The sequence below is a fragment of the Camelus ferus genome, chromosome 17 (genome assembly GCF_009834535.1).
Source record: "Camelus ferus isolate YT-003-E chromosome 17, BCGSAC_Cfer_1.0, whole genome shotgun sequence".
Lineage (NCBI taxonomy): Eukaryota > Metazoa > Chordata > Mammalia > Artiodactyla > Camelidae > Camelus > Camelus ferus.
Window position 1 is genome coordinate 31,568,217 of NC_045712.1, and position 23,943 is coordinate 31,592,159.

A 23,943-nucleotide genomic window follows, 5' to 3' on the forward strand; every position below is an offset into this window, starting at 1 on the left:
GAGGTTAAGGGCCGCCTCGGGGGTCACTGTGATGTCTGAGCAAGCAAACGCGCAGAAATTACTACGCGGTTGGTCTCGCTGTTGAGGTGCTTGAGGAGGGCCTGGCTTGGGTGAAACTCCAAGTGTCAGGAACCCTTTGTTGGGTTTACCCTGCTAACGCCCTTGGGGCCAAAGTGCCCCAAGAGAGCTGAGGGAGGGGGACCCCTGGGAGCGTGGCCAGCACCCAGTCTTCAGTTCCTAACTGGACTCCCCAGAGTGCAGGCGAGGCTCTAGGGGTGTCTTCCCACGCGGGGCCCTGACGTCCCCCCTCTGGGCCCCGGTCGTGTGGCTTCCCTGACAGGGGCCCATGGGACAGACACAGGGGCTTCCCTAAGATGTCTGGTCTCTGAAGCACCAGCTTTGACAGGAGATACTCCGGGCTGTCCCAGACCCCGAGCCCAGGGCCCACACGGGGCACTGAGGAGGCTTCTGCTCCCGAATCCGGATGCCTGGTGTCTGTGGAGAAATCCCTGACCGCTCACCAAGCCCCACAAGCACAGCCTGGCGCCGGCCCTCAAGGTGCAGAGAACACCAGGTGCCGATGGCCGTCCCCTCCCTTGCGGGGGGCCTCCCTCACGCCAGTCCACGGCCCCCCGGGATGCGCCCACACCCACCTGGGCCGGCTTGATGACTACGGTGTTCCCAGCGGCCAGGCAGGCAGCGGTCTTCCAGGAGAGCATCATCAGGGGGTAGTTCCAAGGGATGACGATGCCACAGACCCTGCCACACAGGGGCAGCCCTCGTCTCCCCACACTGGCCTGGCCCCACGTGCACCCGCCACTGCCCCATCTCTCGGGCCTGACGCCCGCTCTAGGTCCAGGCTCCTGCCGTCCCTGGCCTGACGGCAGGATGTCCAATCTGGCTGCAGCCCCCCTTCCCTGTACAGTTTCTGATGGGACCGGGACTGGGAGACAGTCCAGGGGCAGTTTGGTAGGGGCAGCACCAGGAGACGGGGAGGTGACAGCAGACCGACACGGTGAGACCAGGCAGGGCCAGGAGGACACGGGGGAGGGTCAGGGTCACAGGGTGGTTGGGGAAGATACGGGGGGAGGTCAGGTGTTGTATGGGTGGGCCAAGAGGATGTGGGAGTGGGTCAAGGGTCACATGTGCATGGGGGTAAGGGTCCTCCTGGGAATCAGGACAGGGGTCAGTCCCATGGAGACGAGAAGGGTGCAGTCAGCCTGGAAGCCCTGGCAAAGCCTGTTTCACATGAAGAGATGTGTCCAGTGTTGGTGCTGCCCCTCGGTCCCAGGGAAAGCCGCTGGCTGGGTAGTGTCTCCACGGAGGAGCCCCCGACCTCCCAGACACCCGTGCTCCCTGCAGGCATGGCCCTGCCCCTCACGACCTGCCCTTCATGTCACACAGACCAGCTGGTCCCCAGGAGCCCAGCACGGGCCAATGACTTGTTTCATCACCACCACCATCATCATCACAGAACGTTTCCCCAAAGCCGACTGCTTCGCTGACCCCAGGCACGGAGGAGCGTGTGCAGTGACCAAGGGCGGGACGGTGAGGGCCACAGGGCAGGGGCCAGTGAGGGCCTGGGGGTCCGCAGACCATCCTGGGAGTGATGGGCTGTCTGAGGGGTTGGGAAGCCGGCTCCCACAACACACACACCCGGCAGACCCAGAGAACAAGGTGGCGGAGGGAGCTGGGCAGGTGTCCCCAGGAAGTGGGAGAGGTCGCCAGAGAGGAAGAAGTGGGCCGGCCAAGGGGGCTCCAAAGAAGAAAACGCGGCAGAGACATCCGCCATCGTGGCAGAGTGGTGCCCCCAGGTCCCTATGCTGAAGTCCTACCCCCAGGGCCCCAGAACGTGGCCTTATTTAGAAACAGGGTTGTCCCGGGTGTCATTAGTTAAGATGAGGCCTCACTGGGGGTGGGGGCATCTGACCCCACGTGGCTGCCATCCTTCTAGAAGACAGACCGCGGAGGGAGAGGCCACGTGCTCCAAGGCACAGGGCCCGAGCACCAGAGGCCAGGGGAGTGGCCTCAGGCACCAACTCCGGACACCACGTGTTGTCTGGGACTCCTGCCCCAGATGGCGAGACATGGAGGTCGACCGCGGAGGTGTGTGGTCTGAGCCTCCCAGGCCACGGAGCATTGCCCCGGCAAACCCACACCTGCCAGGCCTCGCAGGACACCAGGCAGGGTCAGTGTGCTCAGTCTGACAGGATGGACGCTGGTGGGCGGCGGGAGGCTCAGTGACCCCCAGAGACCCCCATGACTGGACCCAAGGGTGGGGCTTAGTGTACCTGCTCCATACTCCTGACCCCTTGGCTGGGCGGCTCTTTGCTGAGGGGCCCTGCAGCCCCCATGTCCTGACCCTGTGTCCTGACCCCTGTGTCTCCTTCAGCGTCTGTGTCTGCTTGTTGACCCTGAGCCCTGCCATCCCCCAGGTGCCTGTCCACACCCGCATCAGCGAGCCCCATACTGGGCCCTGTGGGCAAGGACACTGTGTTCTGCAGTCACCGCCGGTCGCCCTGTGCTGAGTGGGCCCGCTGCCCCCGCGGGCCTTTGGGCATCGGACGGTGAGAGGAGGCCGCGTGCTTCGGGTTTAGAATCCCTTCCCAGACCTAGTCTTTCTGTGTTGATGGCACAACTCCTCCTAGTGCTGAGGGCCTGTCTCTCCGCGGGAGTTCTGCCTGCCGTGCAGAGTTCCTCACCCTTACGGACACAGATCCTTATACGCTTCACATAAACCTTAGGGGGGTCCTGTTTCCTCCCAGGACTCTGACTGATGAAAGGTTATGCTAGAGGCTGAATAAATCTACGGCCACAGGGCCGTCACGCGGCGCCTGGACGCGAGGGCAGCATGCCCATCAGTTTTGGTCTCTGCTGCATCTCCAGCACCTGGAACGTTGGGAAGGTGGTAGCCGGCAGACAAACAGCTGTTTGATAAGCTCACAGAGGGGCCGTCTGAGCCCCTGCGCACCCTGTGCGAAAGTGCCCGGCGTGGACTCACCCGATGGGCTCCCTCTTGGTCAGGGTCAGGTTCCGGTTGGGTCTGGCCTGGTTGATGGGGATGGTGGAGCCCTGAAAGAAGTGGGGGCTTCAGTGGGAGGGGCTCCGGCCCCTCAGCAACCCTGTGCGGGGGCCCAGAGAGGCAGGGGCTGTGTCCTGATGCCCCCAGCTTGTGTACAACACGGACACCTGAGGGGTTCAGAGCGGGCAGAGCAGGCAGACGTGGGGGCCAGGTGCGGAGCCTGGCAGTGTCCTCAGATGGGAAGCAGGTCCTGAACAGATAGGGCCTCGTGAGGCTGTGCTGGCCCAGGAGGCCCTGGGATGCAGCAGCGAATGGGGAGGGGGCACCAGGCGGCCCACTCATCCTTACGCCCACTCCCCAGCCCTGTGGAGAGGAGGGGGCTGAGAAGCCCTAACCGGGCAGAGACACTGTGTGCCGTGGCCGTGGGTCTCCCTGGGGACAGGCTGACGCATCACTGCTCGCAGCAGGCAAGCCTCCAGTCATGGCCCCAAGGCGATGCCCTGACTCCTGGGACCCAGGCGTGGTGGGCTGTCCCTGCAGGGACATGGTGCGGCACAGGTAGCCTTAGGATGAGGAGATGGTGCGGGTGGGCCTGGCATCACCACGGGAACCCCAGCCTAGTTAGTGGGAGAAGAGGGATGGCGGGAGGTGGACGGGAGCAGAGGGCCAGGGCGAGGACGAGACAGAGGCCTGTAGCAGCCCTGGCCGCAGCCGGCAGGGACCGAGCTTCAGCCCTGCCCCGCAGGCCCTCGTGAGAACAGTGTGGGGCCCGGCTGAGCCCAATCGCCTTCCCACCTGCAGAAGTGGACCTAATAAACGGTGTGGTTTCAAGCCAGGAGGTTGTGGTGGCTGGTTCTGTTCTGTAGCAGGTGGAGTGGAGCGCGGCCCTCGGGGTCCCTGCCGCCCACCCGCCGCAGGAGCCGCACCTGGATCTTGTCACACCAGCCAGCAAAGTAGCGGAAGGTCTGGATGGACATGCCCACGTGGGTCTTCAGGGCCAGCGTGTAGACAGCGCCTGCATCCAGGGCCTCGATGGTGGCCAGCTCCTCCTGGTGCTGCTCCATGAGCTCCGCCAGCCTGGCGAGGGTCAGTGGGCTCGGGCCAGGCACAGATCTGCCTGCCCACCACTTGGGGCCCTGCCCTGCATCCCCAACTCTGCCCTGCTCAGAGGTGCTGACCTCTGTGTCCTCCTCTGTGACATGGGGCAGCAGTGCATCCTTGGCTGCATGGGTGTCAGGGTGAGGCCCTCTGTCCCTCTCTCCTTCCTCCCTGAGATGCCAATGGCTCCACTGCTTTCTAACCCTCACACACCTTCCCAGTAACACTTCCTGTCTATGACCAGGAGGCCACTGACCAGGAGGCTGCCTTCTCTGTCTCTGGGCAGCCGCAGCCAGGGGAATGTGTGCCGGGCTTCAAGCACCAAGCACTTGGGGCTGACTGTCACCAGGGATGCGGTGGGAGGATGACGGGAGGGGGTGTGCGGGGGCAGGTGCTTCTGCACAGCCTCCTGGAGTCTGAGCCAGGCCCAGCCGCTCTCCGTGGTCCTGGCCGGTCACTGCTGTGGGCGGCCTGGGAGGTGGAACGGGGTCCCCCTCCCTGATGTGAGGGCCTCAGGCATCAGGGGCAGGTGGAGATACAGATCTTGCACACGAGGACAGAGGCCGGCTGACCCACTCCTTCCCACACACGGCCACCAGCACGGCCCGGACACTCCGGGTCTGCTCCTGTCCTGCCTGCACCTCCAGGACCCCGCCGCTGCCCCCCACACTCAGGCCTCAGCCCTGGCCCTGAGCCCTTTTCCTCCTGGGGCCACGGTGCCCATGGCCTCCCCTGCGCCCCCACATCGGCCTCACCCCGGTGCTCAGGAAAGTTAGCCTCCCGCCTGGGGCCCTTAGGAGCTGAGCTGTGTGCTGTGTGCTGGCTGCTCTCCTGTTTCCCGTCCCAGCCTCCTTCAGCCCCTGACTCAACGTCACACCATCTGGGAAGCTGACCCTGACCCCCCACCCCAGACTGACACGCCTCCCTGCAGTGTCCTGAGCGCCCCCCACCTCTCTTTAGACCTCGCCCACTGTCAGACGCTCACTTGGATGAGTGTCTACCACAAAGGCAGAGAAAGCACCTGTTCCCCCTTGCTGAACCAGGGGCACCCTGCGGCCATTTCTCTGGGGAGTCCTGCCCCCCTCCTCCACAGGGGCTGGGAGGCTGCCTGGGGCAGGGACCGGAGCCCTTGGGCCCTAGATGTCTGTCCACTCAGTTGCCAAGTCACCTCCCCTGAGGTCCTTGTGCCCAATGTGGCTATCACGACACGTGCCACCTGACGGCAGCAGAGTGTCTCTGGGGAAGGATGAGGTCCCTGCTCCAGGGCCAGGCTCACACCACCGGCCCAGGTGCCCAGAATCTCCAGGGGCTCAGGTCTCCAGCCAATGCCTTCCTAAAACTGATGGCTCTCCAAGGGGTTTGAAACTACCTTGAGCTGTGCCCCAAACACCCCATCTCTATTCTGCTTTGCAACCATGCAAGCCCCTCCCTCTGGCTCCCTGTGTGGGGCTGCCTTGGCCTTTCTGGTCTGGAATAGAAACAAAAGGCCTCTGACTACAAGGCCACGGTGGGAGCTCTCCCACCAGATGACATGCTCGGGCCACAGCAGGACTGGACCCCCTGCCTGGCGCCCCGGACTCAGAGACAGAAGCAGTTTCCTGAAACCAGCTCACAGGCTTTCCGACACGGCGCAGTGCATCAGGTTGGCAGCCTCCCACCTGGGAACATCATCCCACTCCCTGGGGGCACCCGCCCCTCCCTGACAGGACCACTGGTTCCAGGCCTCACTCCCATTCTGTGGTCATCAGCCAGAGCAGCCCTGAGTCCTTCCCTGGACTTTTGATGGGACCAAGGGGAGAGGGCCCCCTTCCACCCTGGTTTAAACAAAAAGGGAACGTGAGACCAGGGATTCTGGAAGCCAGGCTGAGCAAGGACAGGCAGAGAAGGATCGCCCAGCCTGCCTAACGGGCTTCTGTGGACAGGGCCCCAGCCAGCCCCGGGAATGGCTGTGCCCATCCGGGCTGGCCCAGGACCAGACCTTACCCTTGCCAGCCTGCGGCCTCTCCAAAGCCCAGCCTCCCTTTGTGCCTCCTCATCTCTGCCCACACTGTTCCCTCCCCCGGGACATCTCTCCCCTGAAGCCATCCGTGTCCGGAAATCCCTCCTGCCTCTCAGGCCACTTCCTCCGAAGAAGCATTTTCTGAGCCTCAGGCCTTGGCAGCACTGCTGTCCGGACCCACCTCTTCCCATCAGGACCCAAGCACCCAGCCCCACCCTGAGCTGAAGGTGCTGGTGGCCGACAGGTGGGTGGGGGTGGGGCTCACCGGTACAGGAGGCGGCCCCGGTCCCGCGCGCTGATCTTCCCCCACAGTCCGTTCTCAAAGGCATCCTTTGCAGCGGCCACTGCCTTGTCCACGTCGCTGACCTGGGCCAGGGACACCTGGCAGATGACCTGTGGTGGAGCAGAGCTGTGAAGCCCTCCCTGGGGTCGGGGCACATACACACCACCCTCACCTGCTCCCTGGCCAACTGTGGGGCTCGGAGGAGTCAGTCGGCCAACAGGAGGGCGGGTGCGGGAGGGTCTGCACAGAGAGGGAAGGTGGGGCCTTCAGGAAGGTCTGTGTGTCTGTCCCAAGGGCCTTCTCTTTACTCCCCACTGACCCCAAATAGGGAGACAGACTCAGGTTGCAGCGGCAAGGCCGAGGTCAGCTTAGTGTTTTGAAATCAAGAGCAGAGACTCACAATTGTAGTGAGTCCGGTGGAGGGGAGTGGGGGTGGGGCTTACATCCTAAGTAAAACAGGTGTGTGGACCAGCCCGCCCCCCGATTCAGGGCCCTGAGGGTGCCCACCTGCATGTCAGCACAGGCCCCACGCCTCCTGCCACCTGGCCTCAGCCAAAGGGAAGCAGGGCGGGAGATGGGCGTACGAGGGCTGAGGCCAGCGCCTCCTTGCGGGTCTCCACAGGTAGGCTGCGCCCTCTCAGCCGGCCCCAGCGCCAGGCAGCCCTGTCCACACAGCCTCCCGCCCGGGGTTCCCAGAACAGGCCTTAAGGTGGTGACAGCCCCATGTTCCTGCCAGAGGGCACCTGTCTGTGTCCACACAGCCTCGCAGCACTCTTTTAAACCCCCCGTGACCGACTTTGGGTCCCTGCTTTCTGCAGCTGCTCTGGGACAGGACAGGACAGGACAGGACAGGAACCCCACTGTGCACCTGTAGGTGTGTCTGAGGTGTGAATGTGACAACGCAGAGCATGTGCCCCCCTGACCTAGGAGGGTGACAGCCAAGGAGTCTGACAAACCCGGGATTCGAGGGAGGCCCTCCTGATGGCGGGGCCCCGCGGGGGCTGTTGTTGAAGTACCGGGGGAGGAAGGCCTCCATTTCCTCCTTGGGGGGTTTTAACTCAGCTCTGGACCCTTAGAGTCCTCCTGCCTCCCCAGCCCCTCCCCACCGCATCGTCCCCCTGCGTCCTGTAGGAAGGCTGGGACCTGGAGACCAGGGTTGGGGGTGTGGATGGAGAGGAGCGTTGGGGGTGGGCTGGGCCTACACTCACACTTCCATCTGTCGGGTTGATGGTCTCATAGGTCTTGGCGCCCTCGGCGTCCACAAATGCGCCCCCAATGAAGAGCTGGTGCGGCATTCGGAGGGTCAGCTTGTTCACTGCCTTTTCCACCTGGGGAGGAAGGGCCGCAGGCCTGAGCTGCAGTGTGGAGGCCTTGCAGACGGGCGGCAGTGATGGGCTCGTGCCCACCAGAGACACAGGAGCCCCTCGCCCCCGACACGCACAGCCAAGGGCCCTGCTTCCCAGGGAGTGACTGTGCGGGCAGAGCTTCAGGATCAGAAGAGGTAACGGGCACAGACGCTGCGGCCCAACTGCCCAGCGGGAGCTGCGGCCCTGCCACTCGCTACCCGCTGACCTGAGACCCCCACGCGAGGAGCACCAGTGGGTGGATTGGGCTGTGGCCACCAGGCACGACACAGCCACTCACCTCCTTCCGGGCTTTCCACTCCATGAGAATGTGGAGCCCTCCCGCTTCAGCGGTCATTCACCCAGTATCCCAAGGCCCACCTGGGGTCCACCCTGGTCTCCTGCACTGTCTTCATCAGCTTTTGTTCCAAACTGCCATCCAAACAAACTACCACAAAGCTACTTCCCATGGGAGCTGGTAGCTACCAAGACACCTTAGGGATGACTTTTCAAGAGTTTCTTTTAAAAACGGATTTGAGTGGCTTCCTCATGCTTCATGTGAACAAGCTAAAAGCTCGGGATCATCTGTTTCCCTTACTGGGAAACATTCCCAGCTCCTCTCTCTCCCTCCACTGACCTCCCCACATCTCTTTTGTTTCACCCAAAGGACTTTAATGCAGGTGACTGCACAGGTGAAGCCACGAGTCGACCCAGAGGTTGACAAGAACAGGAAGCACTGCCACGGCTGACGGGGACAGAGGGGGCAGTGGTGGGCCAGACCCGGGGCCAGGGCCACTGGGGTGCAGGACGAGCTGCAGAGCAGGAAGCACAGGGGAGACGCAGCACCAGGAGCAAAGCCCGCAGAGGAGGAGGGCGGGGGAGGCGCACACTGTTAACAGTCTCTCCTCATGTCCTGTCTCCCGTCTCAGGAGAGTGTCCCCGGTGCACTGAGCCCTGGACACCAGTTTCCTCTGATGAGTTCGCCCTCCTGCCAGGCGTCTTCAGGCTACCCCATTACTGAGGGGGGCTTGGCTCACTGAGGGTGGGCTCTGGGGTCCAGGTGTCCCCCTGTGTCACTGTGGATCTGCAGATGTGGGATTGAGGGGCTGCAGCCCGTGCCCGCGGGGAGGAGGCCAGGACTCACGTAGTCGATGACACATTCGCCCTCCTTGTCGTCCCCCCGCAGCTTCCGCACCAGCAGCTGGATGAAGTCCCCGAAGGTGGTTGCCATGTAAACGTCTTCGTTTTCCAGTTCCAGGCCATCACACAGCTCCTTCACTTCCTCAACCAGCCTGGGGGAGAAGGTGGGAAGGGGGCGTGAGGAGGCCTGGCAGGCCCGAAGCACAGGGGTCATCGAGAACCAGGTTAAGGCTCTGCTTTCAAGCTGACTCCACCATCTACTACTGTGTGACCCTGGACAAGTAACCAGCTACTCTGAGCCTTTGTTTCTCTGCCCGTAAAACTGGAATAAACATGGCTCCTCGACTAACTTCTGATGAGTAAATGAGACAATGATATTTAATAGAAGATAATAATATTTAATAGAAGATTAAATATTAGTAGAATTATATTTAATAATAATAATATTTAATGGAAGATTAATAATAATCATTGAAAGACACTGTGAAAGCGAAAAGATAAGCCGCAGATTGAGAGAAAATAGTTCCAAATCACACATCTGATAAAACACTTGTTTTTAGAATATAGAAATAACTCTGAAACTCAATACTAAGGGAGAAGTCCAAGTAAAAACGGACAAAAGATGAACAGATGCTTCAGCGAAGGAGAATGGATGGAAAATGAGCACGTGACAGGATGCTCCGTCGCCCGGTCGGAGAATGGCTTCGTGGATTTAGATTTAGAGCCTGGCTGCACCAGCTGCTGGGGGACACTCGTACATGCCACAGGGACTGTAAGATGGTGCTCTGGAAACCACTTTGGAAAGCGGCTTTGGCAATTTCCTAAAAATCAAACATGAACTTCCCGACACCCTTAGGTATTCACCCAAGAGAAATAAACACCTACGACTGGACCCCCAAAAATGGTGAGCTCCAAAAACCCAGCCCTCTACCTGAACAGCTGCTGAACTGCCAAGACCTGTCCAGACCAGATGCTCCGGAGCTCGAGAGTCTGGCGGAATGCGTGCAGCTCCCGGGGGTGGGGGGTGGTGGTGAAGAGACTGGTGTCTGGTGGCAACGTCCAGCCTTTCCGTCTCCGAGCAGGAGGCAGTGGCGGCAGCTTGCGGGAGCTGGGGCGGCCGTCAGGACTTGTCTGAGCCCCAGGACCCCGCTTTTCATCCCCCAGGAGCCGCGGAAGGGCTGGCCGCCATCCTTCCGACCCGACAGGCTGAAGCAGCTTCTGTAGTATTTTCCCCCCTTTGGGATCCAGATGCTTAAGAAAATCCTGGCTGGGCCACTGGCTGGCCACAGAGGTAACAGAAGGGGAACGCCAATGACTGCACGCGACAAGGAATGCACACTGGGCGAAGAAAAGTTCGGAGAAGTCACAGTTGGATGGCTCCAACCCTCAACAAGCAAGATTTAGCAAAACCTCCAAGGAGTGAGAGGGTCAGACTCTCAGCACTGCCACAACGAACACTCAAAATGTCCAGTTTTGAGCAAAAAAATTGCAAAACATACAAAGAAACAGGCCTATTTACAGGAAAAAGGAATTTGAAAGAAGTCATCCCTGAGGAAGACCAGGTACCGGGATTACAAGGCCAAGATGTTAGAGCAACTGTCCTAAAGGAAACCACGGATGAGGAAGGAGAGGAGACCAGCAAGATGACTTACGAAAAACAGAGAGCATCAACAAAGAGAGAAACTATGCTAGCAAAGCAAACAGCTGCTCAGGCCGACAACGGAGTCTGCGCAGTGAGGAGCCCCGCGGACTCAGGAGCGGGTCTGAGACAGCAGAGGAGACGGCAGGAACGCGACACCATCCAGCACCAGGATCAGAGGAGAGTGGCCAGCGGGACCTCACAGCTACATCAGCACGCACTGCAGCAGGTCCAGGGGAGCGGGGAAGAACGGGGCAGGAAAAATACTTGAAGAAAAAATGCCCCAGCATTTCCAAATCTGAGGAAACACATGGGTGGATATACACATTTAAGAAGCTGAATGAGCTCCAAGCAGAATAAACTCAAAGAGGATCACACCAAGACACGTTACAGCCAGCCTGACGCATCCCAGGGACAAAGGAGTCTGGAAGGTAGCAAGAGAGAGACCCAGCAAATGCAAAGGATCTGCAATAGGTCAAAGGCCAGGTTTCCTTAAAAACCATGGAAGCCTGAAGGCAGTGGGATAACGTATTTAAAGTCTTGAAAGGAAAAAAATGTCAACCAAGAATTCTATGTGCACAGAACTACCTTTCAGGAATGAAGGAGAAAATAAGACATTTTCAGACAAACAAAAGCAAAGGGAGTTCATTGCTAGTACACTTGCCCTAAAGGGCTTCCTTCAGGCTGAGACGAAAGGACAGCGAACCTGAAAGCCTTAAGGACAAAGTAAAGGACACTGGTAAAGGCAAGAATGCAGGTGAACAGGAAAGTCAGCGTCACGGGACTTCTGGTAAGGTTTGCAGCTTCTCCCTTTCCCTATGTTACTTAATACGCAAATGCATAAAACGGTCATTTGAAATCTGTATCAACGGGAATTCAATACAAAGATGTCACCTGTGACAGTAACAACAACGTCAAGGGTGGGATGCAGATGTAAGGGTTAGAGTGTTTGCATAGGACTGAAACCAAGTCGATATTATTTAAGCCACAGCGTGGTTAAGTTAAAGACGTCTATCGTCATCTCCAAGGTAATTAAGAAATGGCTAAAAAAGAGACAGCAAGCAAAGCGGTACACTACCAAAAAGGGGCAGTAACAGAGAAGCTGGGGAACAAAAATACATAAAAGACACACAGAAAACAGACAGACAAACAGCAGAGGCAGGTCCTTCGGCAGTGATCTGGCTAAATGGAAACGGACTGAACTCTCCTGTCGAAACAGACTGCAACACTGGATAGACGGCAGTATTCACCCGTGTGCTGCAGGAGACTCACTGCAGGTGGAAGCACACACAGTCTGCAAGTGACAGGACAGTAGCCCAGAGAGCCAGGGAGCCACACTCACGTTCGACAAATCAGGCCTTAAGTCAAAAACGGCCACGAGAAATGAAGGACACTGCCTAGCGGTAAAAGGGCCAGTTCCCCGGGGAGATGGAACAGCTCACACTCGTGCACCAGCAGCAGACCCCCTAAATACACGCCACAGACACACAGAACTGACGGGAGAGACAGCGTCACAGGGAAGTGGGGCATTTCAACGCCCACTGTCAATCATGCACGGAATACCCGAGGGGAAGGCTGGCAAGCAGAGGACTTAGCTGTTGACAGAAAATATCAGACTATTCCACCCAGCAGCAGCGGAACACAGAGTCTTCCAAGGGCAGGTGACATGTTAGGTCACAAAACAGGGCTCAGCAAGTTCAAGGAGACTGGAAAACCGCGCGTCCTTTCTGCCCACAATGGTAGACACCAGAAATCAAAGTTGGAAGAAAACTGAACCCACAAAAATGTGTATATTAAAACAACACACCCCTGCACGACCAACGGGTCAAAGAAATCAAAGGGAATCAAAAAACGCCTTGAAACAAATGAATATGGGAACATAACATACCACAACTTACGGGAACAGCAAAAGCAGCCCCTAGAGGGAAGCGTTTGGCGACAAATGTCTGCGTGAAGAAAAAGCCTCACGTTAAGCCACATCATTCCACCCCTCAAGGAACTAAAACAAGAAGGAAAAACCAAGCCCAGAGGCAGCAGGAGAAAGGAAATGACCAAGATCAGGGTCGAAAGAAGCAAAATAGAGACCAGGAGCAGGAAACGATAGAAAAGAGCAACGCAACTATGAGCGGGATTTTGAAAAGATAAAAAAACAGACAAATCTTTAGCCAGGCAAGAGAAAGCAGAGAAGTCAAACCAAACAAAGCAGATGACGCAGGAGACATCAGAACTGACGCCACGCTGATGGAAGGACCTCAAGGGTCTACGGTGAGCAACTGCACATCAACAAAGCGAACAACCGAGAAGAGACGGGCAGAGTCCCAGGAACGTGCGCCTGCCAGACTGAAGCGCGAGGAAGCACGAGCCTGACGGACCGACGTCGGGTAAAGGGATGACAGCAGTGACCAAACGCCTCCCGGCAGGCGGCCTCCCTGCCAGGTCCCACCAGCCACTCAAAACAGCGAACCAAGCCCTCTCACACTCTTCGGAACCTGAAGCGGGGGGGACACTCCCAAACTCCTTTTCCGCAGCCAGCGTCACCGGTACCTCAGCCAGATGATGACACTCCAAGCAGAAAAGCTACCAGCCAGCAGCCCTGGTGCTCGGAGGCGCAAAGCCCTCCCTCCCTCTGCAGACCAGAGCCTGCCGCTGGGAGAGGCCAGGTGGCCTGGTCTGCGGTGGGGGGCTGTCCACGGAGGGGGGGAGGGCGCTGGCTGGGGAGGGGCAGAAGGCCCCCCGGGGTGGGGGGCGGCGTCCACACCGTGAGCAAAGCGCAGCTTGTGCGAGGCACGTCGCGCGTCGCACGATGTGCATGTTACACGTATGCTGTAGCAGCGCGCGGGCTACACGCGTCAGACCCAAGCCCACCAAGCTGCTCTCTTAAGACCCATGCGCTTCCTTTACGCATAAAGTTATGCCTCAAGTTTAAAAAGACTTGCAGTCGTGACTCCCTGCCCGCCCCTGCCCAGACTGAGGGGCCCCTTGAGGTTAGACCACCTGCCCGGGCCGCCCTGCCTGCTTCCTCCCCCACCCACCCTGGCTTTCACGGGCGTTGGGCTGGTGGCCGTTTAAAACAGCCGCACCTTCTCTGGTCTTCCTCCCGGGACAGGCGGGTCTCAGCCCCAACCTTGTCCGTGACACTGGGTGGGCTGGTGACACTGAGACCACAGGACCCTGGGCCACAGCTACTTGCTTGCTGGCCTCGCACTTGCAGGGCTGTGAGCCGCCACCTAGACGTCCAAGGCCCAGAGCAGCCACTCTGGGGCTGTGACACACGCACTGAGAAGCCAGCTCCGGGCTGGGGGGTGGGGACGGACACCCCTGCCCAGCTGTCCCAGCTCCTGCCACCCACTCGAGGTGGCCCTGAGGTCAGCACAGGCGAGTCCTTTCTGGCTCCCTGACCCACATGATCCAAGAAAATAACAAATAGTTCTGGGGTGACTTCTGACCCAGAGACTCCTGGGACGGGACCCCCACTCCTGGTCTTACCTCACAACGTCCACCGACGCGGCCCCCGACTTGAAGAAATCAGTGGAATCTTCCACCTCCAGGATGCTTGGGAGAATGCGTTTCCAGGCACCCTGGAAAGCACGTGCGGTGAGAACATGGCTCCTGGGGGGTGGGGGCAGGAGGGAGCAGCTCCGGGGAGCGTGCCTACCACCCGGCGCCAGGCTGGCTTTGTCCGCTCCACAGGCCAGACGTGCTGGGGTGACCGCCTCCCTGGGGAAGCAGGAGCCCAGCTGCCCTCCTGCCCACCTCACCTGCCCACTTCTCCTGCCCACCTCACCCTGATGCCAGCCCCTCGGGGGCCCCACACCAGTGCAGGGGTGGCGGGAGGGCTGGACGTACTGGGGTGCAGGGCCAGCTGCTCCCAAGCCCCCTCTTGCTGGCCCCGTTGGGTGCGTCATCTGGTTTGGGGGGTCCCCAGCGGGACACTGGTGTGTGGCTGCCGTCACATGGCAGACAGCACAGCAGGGATGGTTCGTGAATGCACAAGCCCTTGGGTAGGGACCTGACCCGCTCTCTGGGCAGCTCCCAGCCAAGCCTCTCAGAACAGGAGGTGGGAGGGCCCCGACTCTGGCTGGGCGGCAGGCTGTGGCTGGTCACTGCCTTGAATGGAGGGTGGGCAAGACCCGACCGGAAACAGCCCCCAGGGACCCCCAGCCGGACCTCTCCCGGCCTCTCTCGGGAAGCTGTCCTGGATTTGGCTGCTCCCACCTCCCTGTCACCGGCCACCCCTGCCCCCAGTGACCGCCTTCTCTCTGGGCCTGTGCTCAGGCCCTCACCCACTGGTGACATGCTACCTGGAACCCCCAGCTCATGCTAACATCCTGGGCATCCCTCAGGGCCGACTGCCACGTCCCCTCTTCCCCAAACCTTCACTGACGCTCTGCTGGCAGGCTGCCCTCCTAAGCCTTGTTCGGCCTGGGGCCACCGGCCGCCGCTGGCGTGTGGGCACTCTGTGCACAGTCCATCTAGGAGGGGTGGGAACTGAGAGGCCACACAGCCTCGTCTAGATCCCAGCTCGGGCCAACAAGCCAGCAGGTGCAGGCGGCCTGCTGGGCCTCAGTTTCCTCATCTGGGCAAAGGGCTGGCGGCAGCCTTGGGAGGCTCCCCGCGTGAGAAAGGCAGAGCGCGTGGGTGCAGCAGCTCCTGGAACCACAGAGCCCCGCACGGCCCCTGCTCCACGTTCAGAGTAACCCCGACACTCTGGGAGCATCTGCTTTTCCTGTGACTGTCAGGCTCCCGGTCAACATTTACTGAGGCCCTAGCAAGTGCCGCCAAGCTGTCATTTTCAGACGTGTCCCTCCCTCTGCCACCCGGCGTCCTCCACAAACACACAGCCGCATCCACCCCGAGGGCCGCTCGGCTGTAAGAAGTCTGTCCAGCCGCCCTGAAACCCCAGGCCGGCATGGGCCAGGGCCAGAGCAATTGCTCCAAGAACAGTTTTTGAATAAATAGGCTGTTTTTTTTTCCAACAGACATTCAGAACGTTCAGCCTTCACCTTGGAAGTGCTCGGTGTCCTGGGCTCCTCCCGCACCTTGCTGGCAGCCCTGCCCTGCTCTTGTCTTCCACACCTTCACCACCACCGCCGCCACCATCGCGGCTCCCCGACGCTCGGGGCCTCGGCATTTTCTGTGCCTTCTGTCTCCAAGGACGTTATCTCTCTACTCAGGTCTTGGCTCAGACCAACCCCCGGCCCCTCCTGTAGTTGGCCCCTCACTCCCGACACTGCCTCCCAGCACGCCTCCTGCCTGAAGATACTTTATTCACGCGCTTGGTTGCTCACTCGTCCCCATGAGGGGCACGCAGGACAGCAGGGACAGTGCCCCCGTCACACCCCTTGTGTCTGCGTGCACATCTTAGAGAAGCAACACACGGCTGGATGACTGAGAGGCTGAAAACCCACCCGATGCCCTCTGGGTAATCCGGCTGCATGTCATCCAAACCACGGCTTCCGGGGGAGCGGGGTGGGGAGGGCGGGGAGGGGCGGGAGCAGCTCTGGGCAGGGCGCTGCCTGGCCTCCAGGTGGGGGAGGCTGAGCCTCAGACGGGGGTGTGCTGTCCCGAGTCACACGGGCAAGCGGGCCTAGAGTCCAGATCGACCAACTATGGCACCTGAGCAGGGGACCATGCAGGGTCTCCCTCTGGGGAAGCCTTTCCAGAAGGTTCCAGGGCACAGGCTCTCTCGGAGGGCCGTGGGCTTGGCACCTGACTCCCTTGGCTATTCCAGGGGCTCCTGTTCCATCGGCCCACTGATGACAGCAAGTCCCCAGAAGAGGCAGGCCCAGCTGGTCAAACCCCAGGGCCCCAGTGGCAGGGGAAGGAGGGGCCGGGGACACCAGGAAGCCCCAACACAGGACAGAACCGACAGTGTGCCTGGGGTCGGCACATCTACCCCCAGAGGGTGTGCACAGCCTGACCCCAGGGAGTGCAGTTTGCAAACATGTGTGCAGTGCACCACCTGCCCAACCAGACGGGAGCCTGCAGGGGTCTCACCCGCACGGCCTCCGCGGTGACCAGCTCCTCCTCCGTCAGCTCCAGGGCGCTGCTGTCTGCCCCCTTGAAGAAGTGTGAGGCTGGGATCATCCTGCCGTCCTCCAGCTGGACGTTCTTCACCAGCAGCTGTAAAGGAAGGCTGTCACAGCACCTGCGCTGCCTCGTGGGGGCCCCGCTCAGCCCGGTCCCCAGCCGGAGCCCTGGGGAGTGAAGAGGAGACGCAACCAGGCGGAGGGGCCGCCGCTCTCGGGGTGCATCCAGCTCGCGCCCCCTGCCGGCCACCCCACCACACGCTCACTTCTCAAAAGCGCAGCGGTTTTATTATTTCTGTAAAGCTGCTGCCTGCTCACTAGACAGAAGTATTTCAAGTGCTGTTTTGAAAATCAATGCAGAAAACAACGAACTGTCCAACAGCCCAGCGTCTAAAACCCCGTGAACACCGGTGCAGGTCAGACGCCCCTCTGGGCGCAGAGGTGGGCAGGGGAGCGGGTGAGCTCACGGCAGAGGACGTGTCTGTCGGATCAGACTGGTCTATGAGGACCGTACACCTGTACATGCCCGAAGGAATGGAAGCCTCGTCCCTGGCTGCCTTGCAAAGAGGGCCTGGAGCTAAAGCCCAGCCAGGCCTACAGGGAAGTTCCTGGAAGGTGCCTCAACCACAGGTCTCTGCCAAGGCTTCCTCTTGCACTTTGCTGTCCCTGTGGATATCGGGGCGGAGACGGTCCCAGCCCCTCCTGGCCAGAGACGTCACCTTCCAGCTGCTGCAAGCCTGGGCTAGTGGTCCACACCTGCCCTCTCCTCCCTGACTGCGGCTGGCGGACCAGCACCACCACGCAGAGAGGCCCAGGAGCCACGCCTCGCTGCCCAGCGTGAGGACGCGGGAGCACAACCAGCAGGCCCAGTTCACCGCAGAGCCCGCCCTGGGACCAGATCGAGGCCGCACTGCTCCAGACCCTTGTCTTGGCTCAGTCGCCCTGCGCCGCAGCCTGCCTCCCTCGACAGCTCACACGCACAACTCCCGTCTCGGACGCTGCTCCCAGAACCTGAGCCAACTGCACCAGCAACCGTGAATTGAAACCTGAAATACCCGATCACCTCCTCGGGGAGGCCCGCGGACGCAGAGTGCGGCGGGGCGGGCACCCAGCGTGAGCTCGCACCGTCTCTGCAGAGCTGCTCCACGTCCCCCTGGCCTGTACACACCCACGCCGCCCAGGGCTTGACATCCACAATGAAGCTCCCCAAAGTACTCGAAGACCCCTGCCTGGCCCTTCTTCCCTGCCCCAGTACCCTCAGGTCCAGACCTGCCCGACCACTGCACGCAGAGAGCAGCAGCGGTAGCGTCACGGCCAGCAGTGGAGCTCAGAGCCCTGGGGCGACGGCCTGAATTCCAGCTCTGCCACGGACCAGCCCGTGTGATGCTGGACAGGTTATTTAAATCATTTTGCTTCAGTTTTCTGCTCAGTAATGTGGGTGTAATATTAATACACATCTCATATAGCTGTTGGGAAAACTAAATTTCATGCCTCAAATTGTTTTAAAACAGTGCCTGGCGTGCAGGCACTCCACAAATCGTCGCAGCTATCTGAGTTGCATTTGGCTAACGCGAATCACAGCACGTTACACTTCTCTGGGGGGCGGGGAATGAGGTTTGTTTATTTATTTATTTAATGGAGGTGCTGGGGATTGAACCCAGGAGCTCATGCATGCTAAGCATGCACTCTACCACTGAGCATGTTATGTGCCCAGCATGGCTCCAGGGGTTTTCACTACGGCTTCCTTGTTTGAAGAGAAGGAAACCAAAGCACAGGTCAAACACCTGGACCATCTGCTGGACTAAAACCAGATCCCGCGTTCAGGGCTCCTGGGAGAGGGTCTCTCCCCGACTCTGACACCCAGCTTGTGGGGGACACATGGTCAGGCAGAGCCAGGGGCCGGCCTCCCAGGACAGGGAAGTAAGCCGTGCTCGGGGGCAAGGGTGGAGTCTCCCATCCTGAAGCCTGTGGTCCCCTTTGCCTGCTTTCTCCAGAACAGCCGGAGTAGGCCTGAGCCTACACTACGACAGTGACCCACGGCAGCACCATTACCATTTGGTCATCGTTCCCGAAGAGGATGAGTCCCGCTTTGGTGACTACCCCTGGACGACGAGCTCCCGGGATGGGCAAATCTTCTCCCTCCGGCACCAGGCCTGCAGTGTTCAGCGTTGAGTTGAAAAATGTCAGCTTCTGTTAAGGGCAGGAAAGCCAGCAGACGGAGGATGAGCGGCCCGGCTGTGCGGACCGGGCAGGGCTGTGTGGGGCTGGGGGCACAGGCCGGGGCCAGGGCCGCCACCTTGTGGGGCCTCAGGAGGCCCCGTGACTCCTCACACTGCCTTGGGGCTTGGACCCAGGGGGACAAACTGGCAGAAAGTCTACGCGGGCATCACAGAGCGAGACACTGCCCTGGGGAAGCCGCTGAGCCCCGGCCACTTTGCAAAGGTTCTTGTTGCGGTGAGGGCAGCAGAGGGACCTTGGACGGTCTGGGCAGTCAGCCGTGAGCAGGGGTTTGGACACCCTGGGCTTTGTGGAGGAGAGGGCTGCCTTAGACGTGGGTGGCCGTAGGCCCTCTGCTCACGGTCCCACCAGCCCCGATGCCTCTTGAGAGTCCGTGAGCCCCAGGTCCCCTTCTCAGCATCTAACCTGCCCGCTACCCTGGCCCGACCATGCCGCCCCTCCCCCTGGGATGAAGCTGGAGTTAGAGCTGGGCCTGGGGTCTCCGAGTGCTGCTAAAATCAAACCCCAGTGGAGACCAGCCTTGAAAGCCCCCCGAGCAGACAAGGCCAGTTCAGCGACAAGCAGAACTTGGTTTGGCCCATTTCACAAGACAAGCAGGACTAACCTGACCTCAGTCACTTCTCGCTCATGTCTCCGGAAACCGTAAGCAAACTTTAAACTGTTCCTCAAAATCGATACACAGTAGCCACTAGCTGACCCCCTGTCATGTAAGAAAACTCTGACGTTCTAGCCAGCTCCCACCTCCCCACCACTCAGCCGACCAGGAGCCTCACCTGGAGCCTGGCTCGAGGGCTCCTGCTTCCTGCACCGCCTCTCTGGTGTGTGCACGACACATTTCTGCTAAGTGCCACTTCAGTGACTCGTTAGTCTTACTTCTGCTGTTTCCAAACTTTTGACAGAGCCCAGGGGTGAGACTCAAAGTATGTTACACCCAGCACAGCTCCACCCCAGAGCTGCTGCCGGGTCTGGAGGCCTGGAGGCCTGGAGCCATGCTGTGCGCGGGGCTGGGGAACCTGGGGCACCTGGGCAGGGTTGGGGGTCTGAACAATGGCTGTTTACCATTTCATTCAAACATAGTTCACAGTTTTACAGCCGGGAGCTCGGCCCACCCGACCACGCAGGGACATACCTGCCCACCGGCCTCCGTCCAGGCGCCCGGCACCTTGTCGTTCCCACGGATCCAGTTATGTATGGCCTCTGCTGGCTGGTCCCAGTTGATCTGTGGGGCAGGATGTGTGTGCTCAGTGGTCGCTCCCGGCTCCCTGACCATCTGGGCAACACCTCTGGCCTCCCCTCAGGCCCTGAGGATCCCCTGACAATGGGTGGAGCCCTGGGGAAGGGCTGGGAAGTCTGGCTTCCTCTTGACTCTACTCTGAGTCCCAGAGCTGGGCTGGGCTTCTCCCTGGAACCTGGCTCTGAGTGTGCTCGAAGCCTCAGTCTTCCCCTGTGATGTAAACTTCAGTATGGTTTGGGGAAGACAACGTTCTGTTAAGATGGCCAAGGCCCAATTCAAAGTGCAGGCTACCCCATGGGCCCCCGGCAGCTCCTCCTCCCCTTCCTCAGCTGCAGGGCTCACTAGGCCCCCATGCAGCACCCCATCAGCCCTGAGCCCTCTGCTCCCTCACTGTGACAGCTCCGAGGAACTGGATTCACTCTTAGAGACTCCCAGCAGCACTGATTTTTCACACCCTCCCCCAAGTCTTCCCCCGGGGGCCCTGCCTGCCTCTTCCTAAAGGGGAACCGGGAAGAACCCAAACTGACCCCGTTCCCCACCTGTCCAGGTGCCACACGAGCCTGCTCACGCCTCCCGTGGGGGATGCTCGAATTTCAGGCCTTAAACCACCACGACCTGGCCGGCCACCCAGTGAGCCCCAGCCCCGCCCATGCACAGGGCGGGGCTCCGCACTCACCCTGGCTGTCTCCTTCTTCTGAATCCCCTCATAGGTGGCTCCGTCCTCAGGCTGAGGGAGTCTGGGGGCTTTGCCCTCAGCAATGAGCCTCACGGCCTGAACCTGGGGAGACCCGTTCGTTGGCGTCCCCAGCATTAGAACCCTGCCCTAACTCCCAGCCCCTGGGTTCACATTGTCTGGACCCAGCCCCACACTGACCAGACCTGCCTGGCACCATGCCTGGCACCCAGCGGGCACTCAAGGAACATCTGCTGCATGAGCAGGTGGGGTCACCCCGAATCTAACTGCAACCTGAGCAATGAGTACGCAACCCCGCCCTCCCCCAACACAAGGCCCCGGAAGGCTGTGCAAACTGAAGCCCTGTGCGGTGCTAGCCCAAACGAGCCTCCACATTTTTGTCCAAAAGCTCCCCGCCTTTTAGGGAGGATGGAGCCTGAGCCCCGTGATGGACGTGGAGGTCCCAAGCCAAGCAGGGGAGCAGTTTGTCACAGGAAAGAGGAAGGTTGCGAGCGAAGGAATCAGGAGAAAACGGGAAGACAGCCGAGGAACTCTGCCCCGCTGTGAGGGAGGAGGGGGTTGGGGGGGCCCCCGAGATGCCAAGGCTGAGAAACCAGGGGAGGTCAGAAACGCGCACGGCAGGACTGCCCGGGCGAACTTCTGTGGTGATGGCCGTGGACCACTGTCCAGTTCAGAGGCTGCTGGGCCTACGCGGTTACTTGGGACCTAAAATGCAGCCAGTGAGCTCGGTGGCCTCGATCTTTAATTAAATCCACTTAAATTAGTGTAAGAGCACGTGTGACTGGCGGCTGCCTACCAGGGGTGCGGCCCTGAAGGCTGCTTCTGTGGGGTGAGTCGCGTCAGACCTCTCGCAGGCCTGCTTGCTCACTCCTTGGTGAGCAGCTGGACCCTGGCCGGCAGACGCCGGGCCCAGGGCTGGGGCCGCTGGGCATTTGGGCGGCAGTCACCGCTGTGCTAGGAGCCGCCCTGCCTGACCCCTGTCCTGGCTGGCCTCCCCTGCTGGACCCCGGCGCCCCCAAACACACTGACCCCTAGGGGCCTGCACAACCTGCTCTGACATCAGCCCTCTGGGTCTGTCCCCCTCCCCCTGCCCCTCCCACGAGAACTCAGTCCAGTGACTACACCTGGGCAACCTGCTCCCCAGGCCACCGCCTCAACCACTCCCCCCTCACCTCGCCACCTCCTCCCCACGTAAGGAAGCACAGGACTGAGGCTGCCAATCAGAGCACTCCACCTTCCTGGCCAGTGATCAGCTCAGAGTGGTCACACGACCTAAAACTGGCCAATCAGAGTCTCCTCTGATTTTCTATTCATAAATTCTAGAAGAAAGAGGGGTTCTCTCCCCTGGAATCAAGGGGTGTAAACCTCGAGCCACCCGTGACTCTTTCCTCCCATTTAAGGGCAGCCAACCTGAGGATGAAGCTACCAAACAGAGAAAAATAGAGTCAGGGTGAAAAAAGAGAGATGGAATCCCATGTCACAGCTTGGTGACATGCCTGCCTTCTGTCTTCTCTCTTAAATGAGCCCAAAATGTCCGCTTTTGGCTGAAGCTTGTTGAGATGGCTTCCGACAGTAGTAGGCAAGAGTCCTGCCTAATACAACACATTATGTCCTAACCCTGCCTCCCTGAGACCCTGAAATGAGCGCTCTCCCCCTCCACATGCTGGAATTGGGGGAGCACATTCCTGTCCAGCTCGGCGGCAGCAGGCTGACCAAAAGAGGGTGCCAGGCTGGGGGGGCCACCGGGACACATGCCACACGGCCAGCCCCCAGCCCTCACCATCCCCTTGACGCCTTCGGGGAAGAGGAAGCGGTTGTACAGGGTAGTCACGGTGTCGTCCGGGAGGATCTCACACTCCTTCTGGAGCAAAAGGTCCCCAGTGTCCAGACCATCGTCCGCCCAGAAGATGGTAAACCCCCCTTTCTTGTCTCCATGAATGAGGGTCCTAGGAGCAGAAGAGTGAAAGGCTAAGTCCAGGAGGAAGGACCACGGAGAAGAGGCCCTGGGGGCTGCCCCTGTGGCCCACGACACCCTGGGACATGCCCCTTCCCTCCAGGGGAGGACCCACACCCGCTGTGGCACGAACGGGAAGGAAGACGGCACTTGCTGACGCCAGCTGTGTGCCAGGTGTTGTGCAAAAAGCCCTAATGCCTTGCGTGACTTTATCCTCCCAACCAGTATCACAGGCTTCGCCCGCCTTCCACAGACAAGGAGACTGAGGCCCGGAGAAGTGCAGAGACGTGACTGGGGGTCAGGGAGCCTGGATCCCAGCCAGGCCAGTCTGACTGCAAACCTGCTGTCTTTTCCCAGCTGGGATGTCTCCCTGCCCCGACCGCCCCTCCGAGCTCTCTAGCCACCAGCCTCAACACCGCCCATTGTCCCAAACCCTCCTATTCAGGCAAGTCTTCACTGTGTCTCGATCTCTTTCCAAGTGGGGGGCTGCTGAGAGCTCTGGCAGTGTGTGGGAGCCCTTAACCCGCTCTGTCTGGGTGACCCCGTTCCAGGATGGGAACACTTTGGGGTTCACTGTGGGACGCAGAGCGCGCGGCGAAGCCTGACCCCAGTTCTTGCTGACGATCGCACTACAGTCCACCATGTGGATGCCGTCTGGCAGCATGGCACAGACTGCCCCAGAGAAGAGCTCCGGGCTGACGGAGGGGACAACTGGGGCAGGTGGGCGTCGTGGCCCTGTCTCACCAGTGGATGGCCGAGGCCCCTCGGTGCCGGGGGAGCAGACTCGGGTGGTAGATGATGGAGCCGTGGCGGGGAGCCCCAATGATCTCCATGGGGATGAACTGGCTACAGAAGGGCAGGACGTTGAGCTCGGCACCCAGAGCTTGGTACTCCGCCACCACATCGGGCAGAACCTGGCCCTTGGCCCGCCAGCGGGGGAACTTGAACACGGGCACTCCATCCTTCTCCGCCTTCAGGCCTGCGGGACAGCGGGTGAGAGTCCAGCCCTGCCCCGCACCCACGCACGCTCAGCGCCTCAGCCTCTCCAGCCCAGTGGCTCCTGCACCTCCTCTCCAGGCCTGTCCCTCCCAACATCCTTGCTGCCAGCGGGGCTCCTGGGCAGCAGAGGGGACAGGAACGGTTTTGCCTGGACTGCCCGCTACTGACCGCCAAGACTTCTGAGTGCCTCCCTCCCCTAGACCGTCTGACTAGCCTCACCTCTTCACCCCAGCGGCAGCGGTGCCTTCCCAGAGCAGCAGCTGAGTCCGTT

At 60.3% G+C, this 23,943-nt stretch overlaps 1 protein-coding gene across 2 annotated transcripts in view; it reads right to left on the reverse strand.

The window, feature by feature from the left end:
- Nucleotides 1-23,943, reverse strand: part of ALDH1L1 (aldehyde dehydrogenase 1 family member L1) — a 47,004-nt gene that overhangs the window by 17,466 nt on the left and 5,595 nt on the right. For both annotated transcript variants that reach the window (XM_032458820.1, XM_032458821.1), the window contains exons 3-15: nt 23,418-23,652; nt 22,500-22,665; nt 20,702-20,803; nt 19,921-20,010; nt 18,606-18,743; nt 16,522-16,647; nt 14,011-14,102; nt 8,890-9,037; nt 7,611-7,730; nt 6,385-6,512; nt 3,949-4,099; nt 3,002-3,072; nt 654-759 (exon numbers count right to left, since the gene is read on the reverse strand). In XM_032458820.1, coding sequence (XP_032314711.1) covers nt 654-759; nt 3,002-3,072; nt 3,949-4,099; nt 6,385-6,512; nt 7,611-7,730; nt 8,890-9,037; nt 14,011-14,102; nt 16,522-16,647; nt 18,606-18,743; nt 19,921-20,010; nt 20,702-20,803; nt 22,500-22,665; nt 23,418-23,652 — 1,673 coding nt within the window. The remainder of the gene's footprint in view (nt 1-653; nt 760-3,001; nt 3,073-3,948; nt 4,100-6,384; nt 6,513-7,610; nt 7,731-8,889; nt 9,038-14,010; nt 14,103-16,521; nt 16,648-18,605; nt 18,744-19,920; nt 20,011-20,701; nt 20,804-22,499; nt 22,666-23,417; nt 23,653-23,943) is intronic.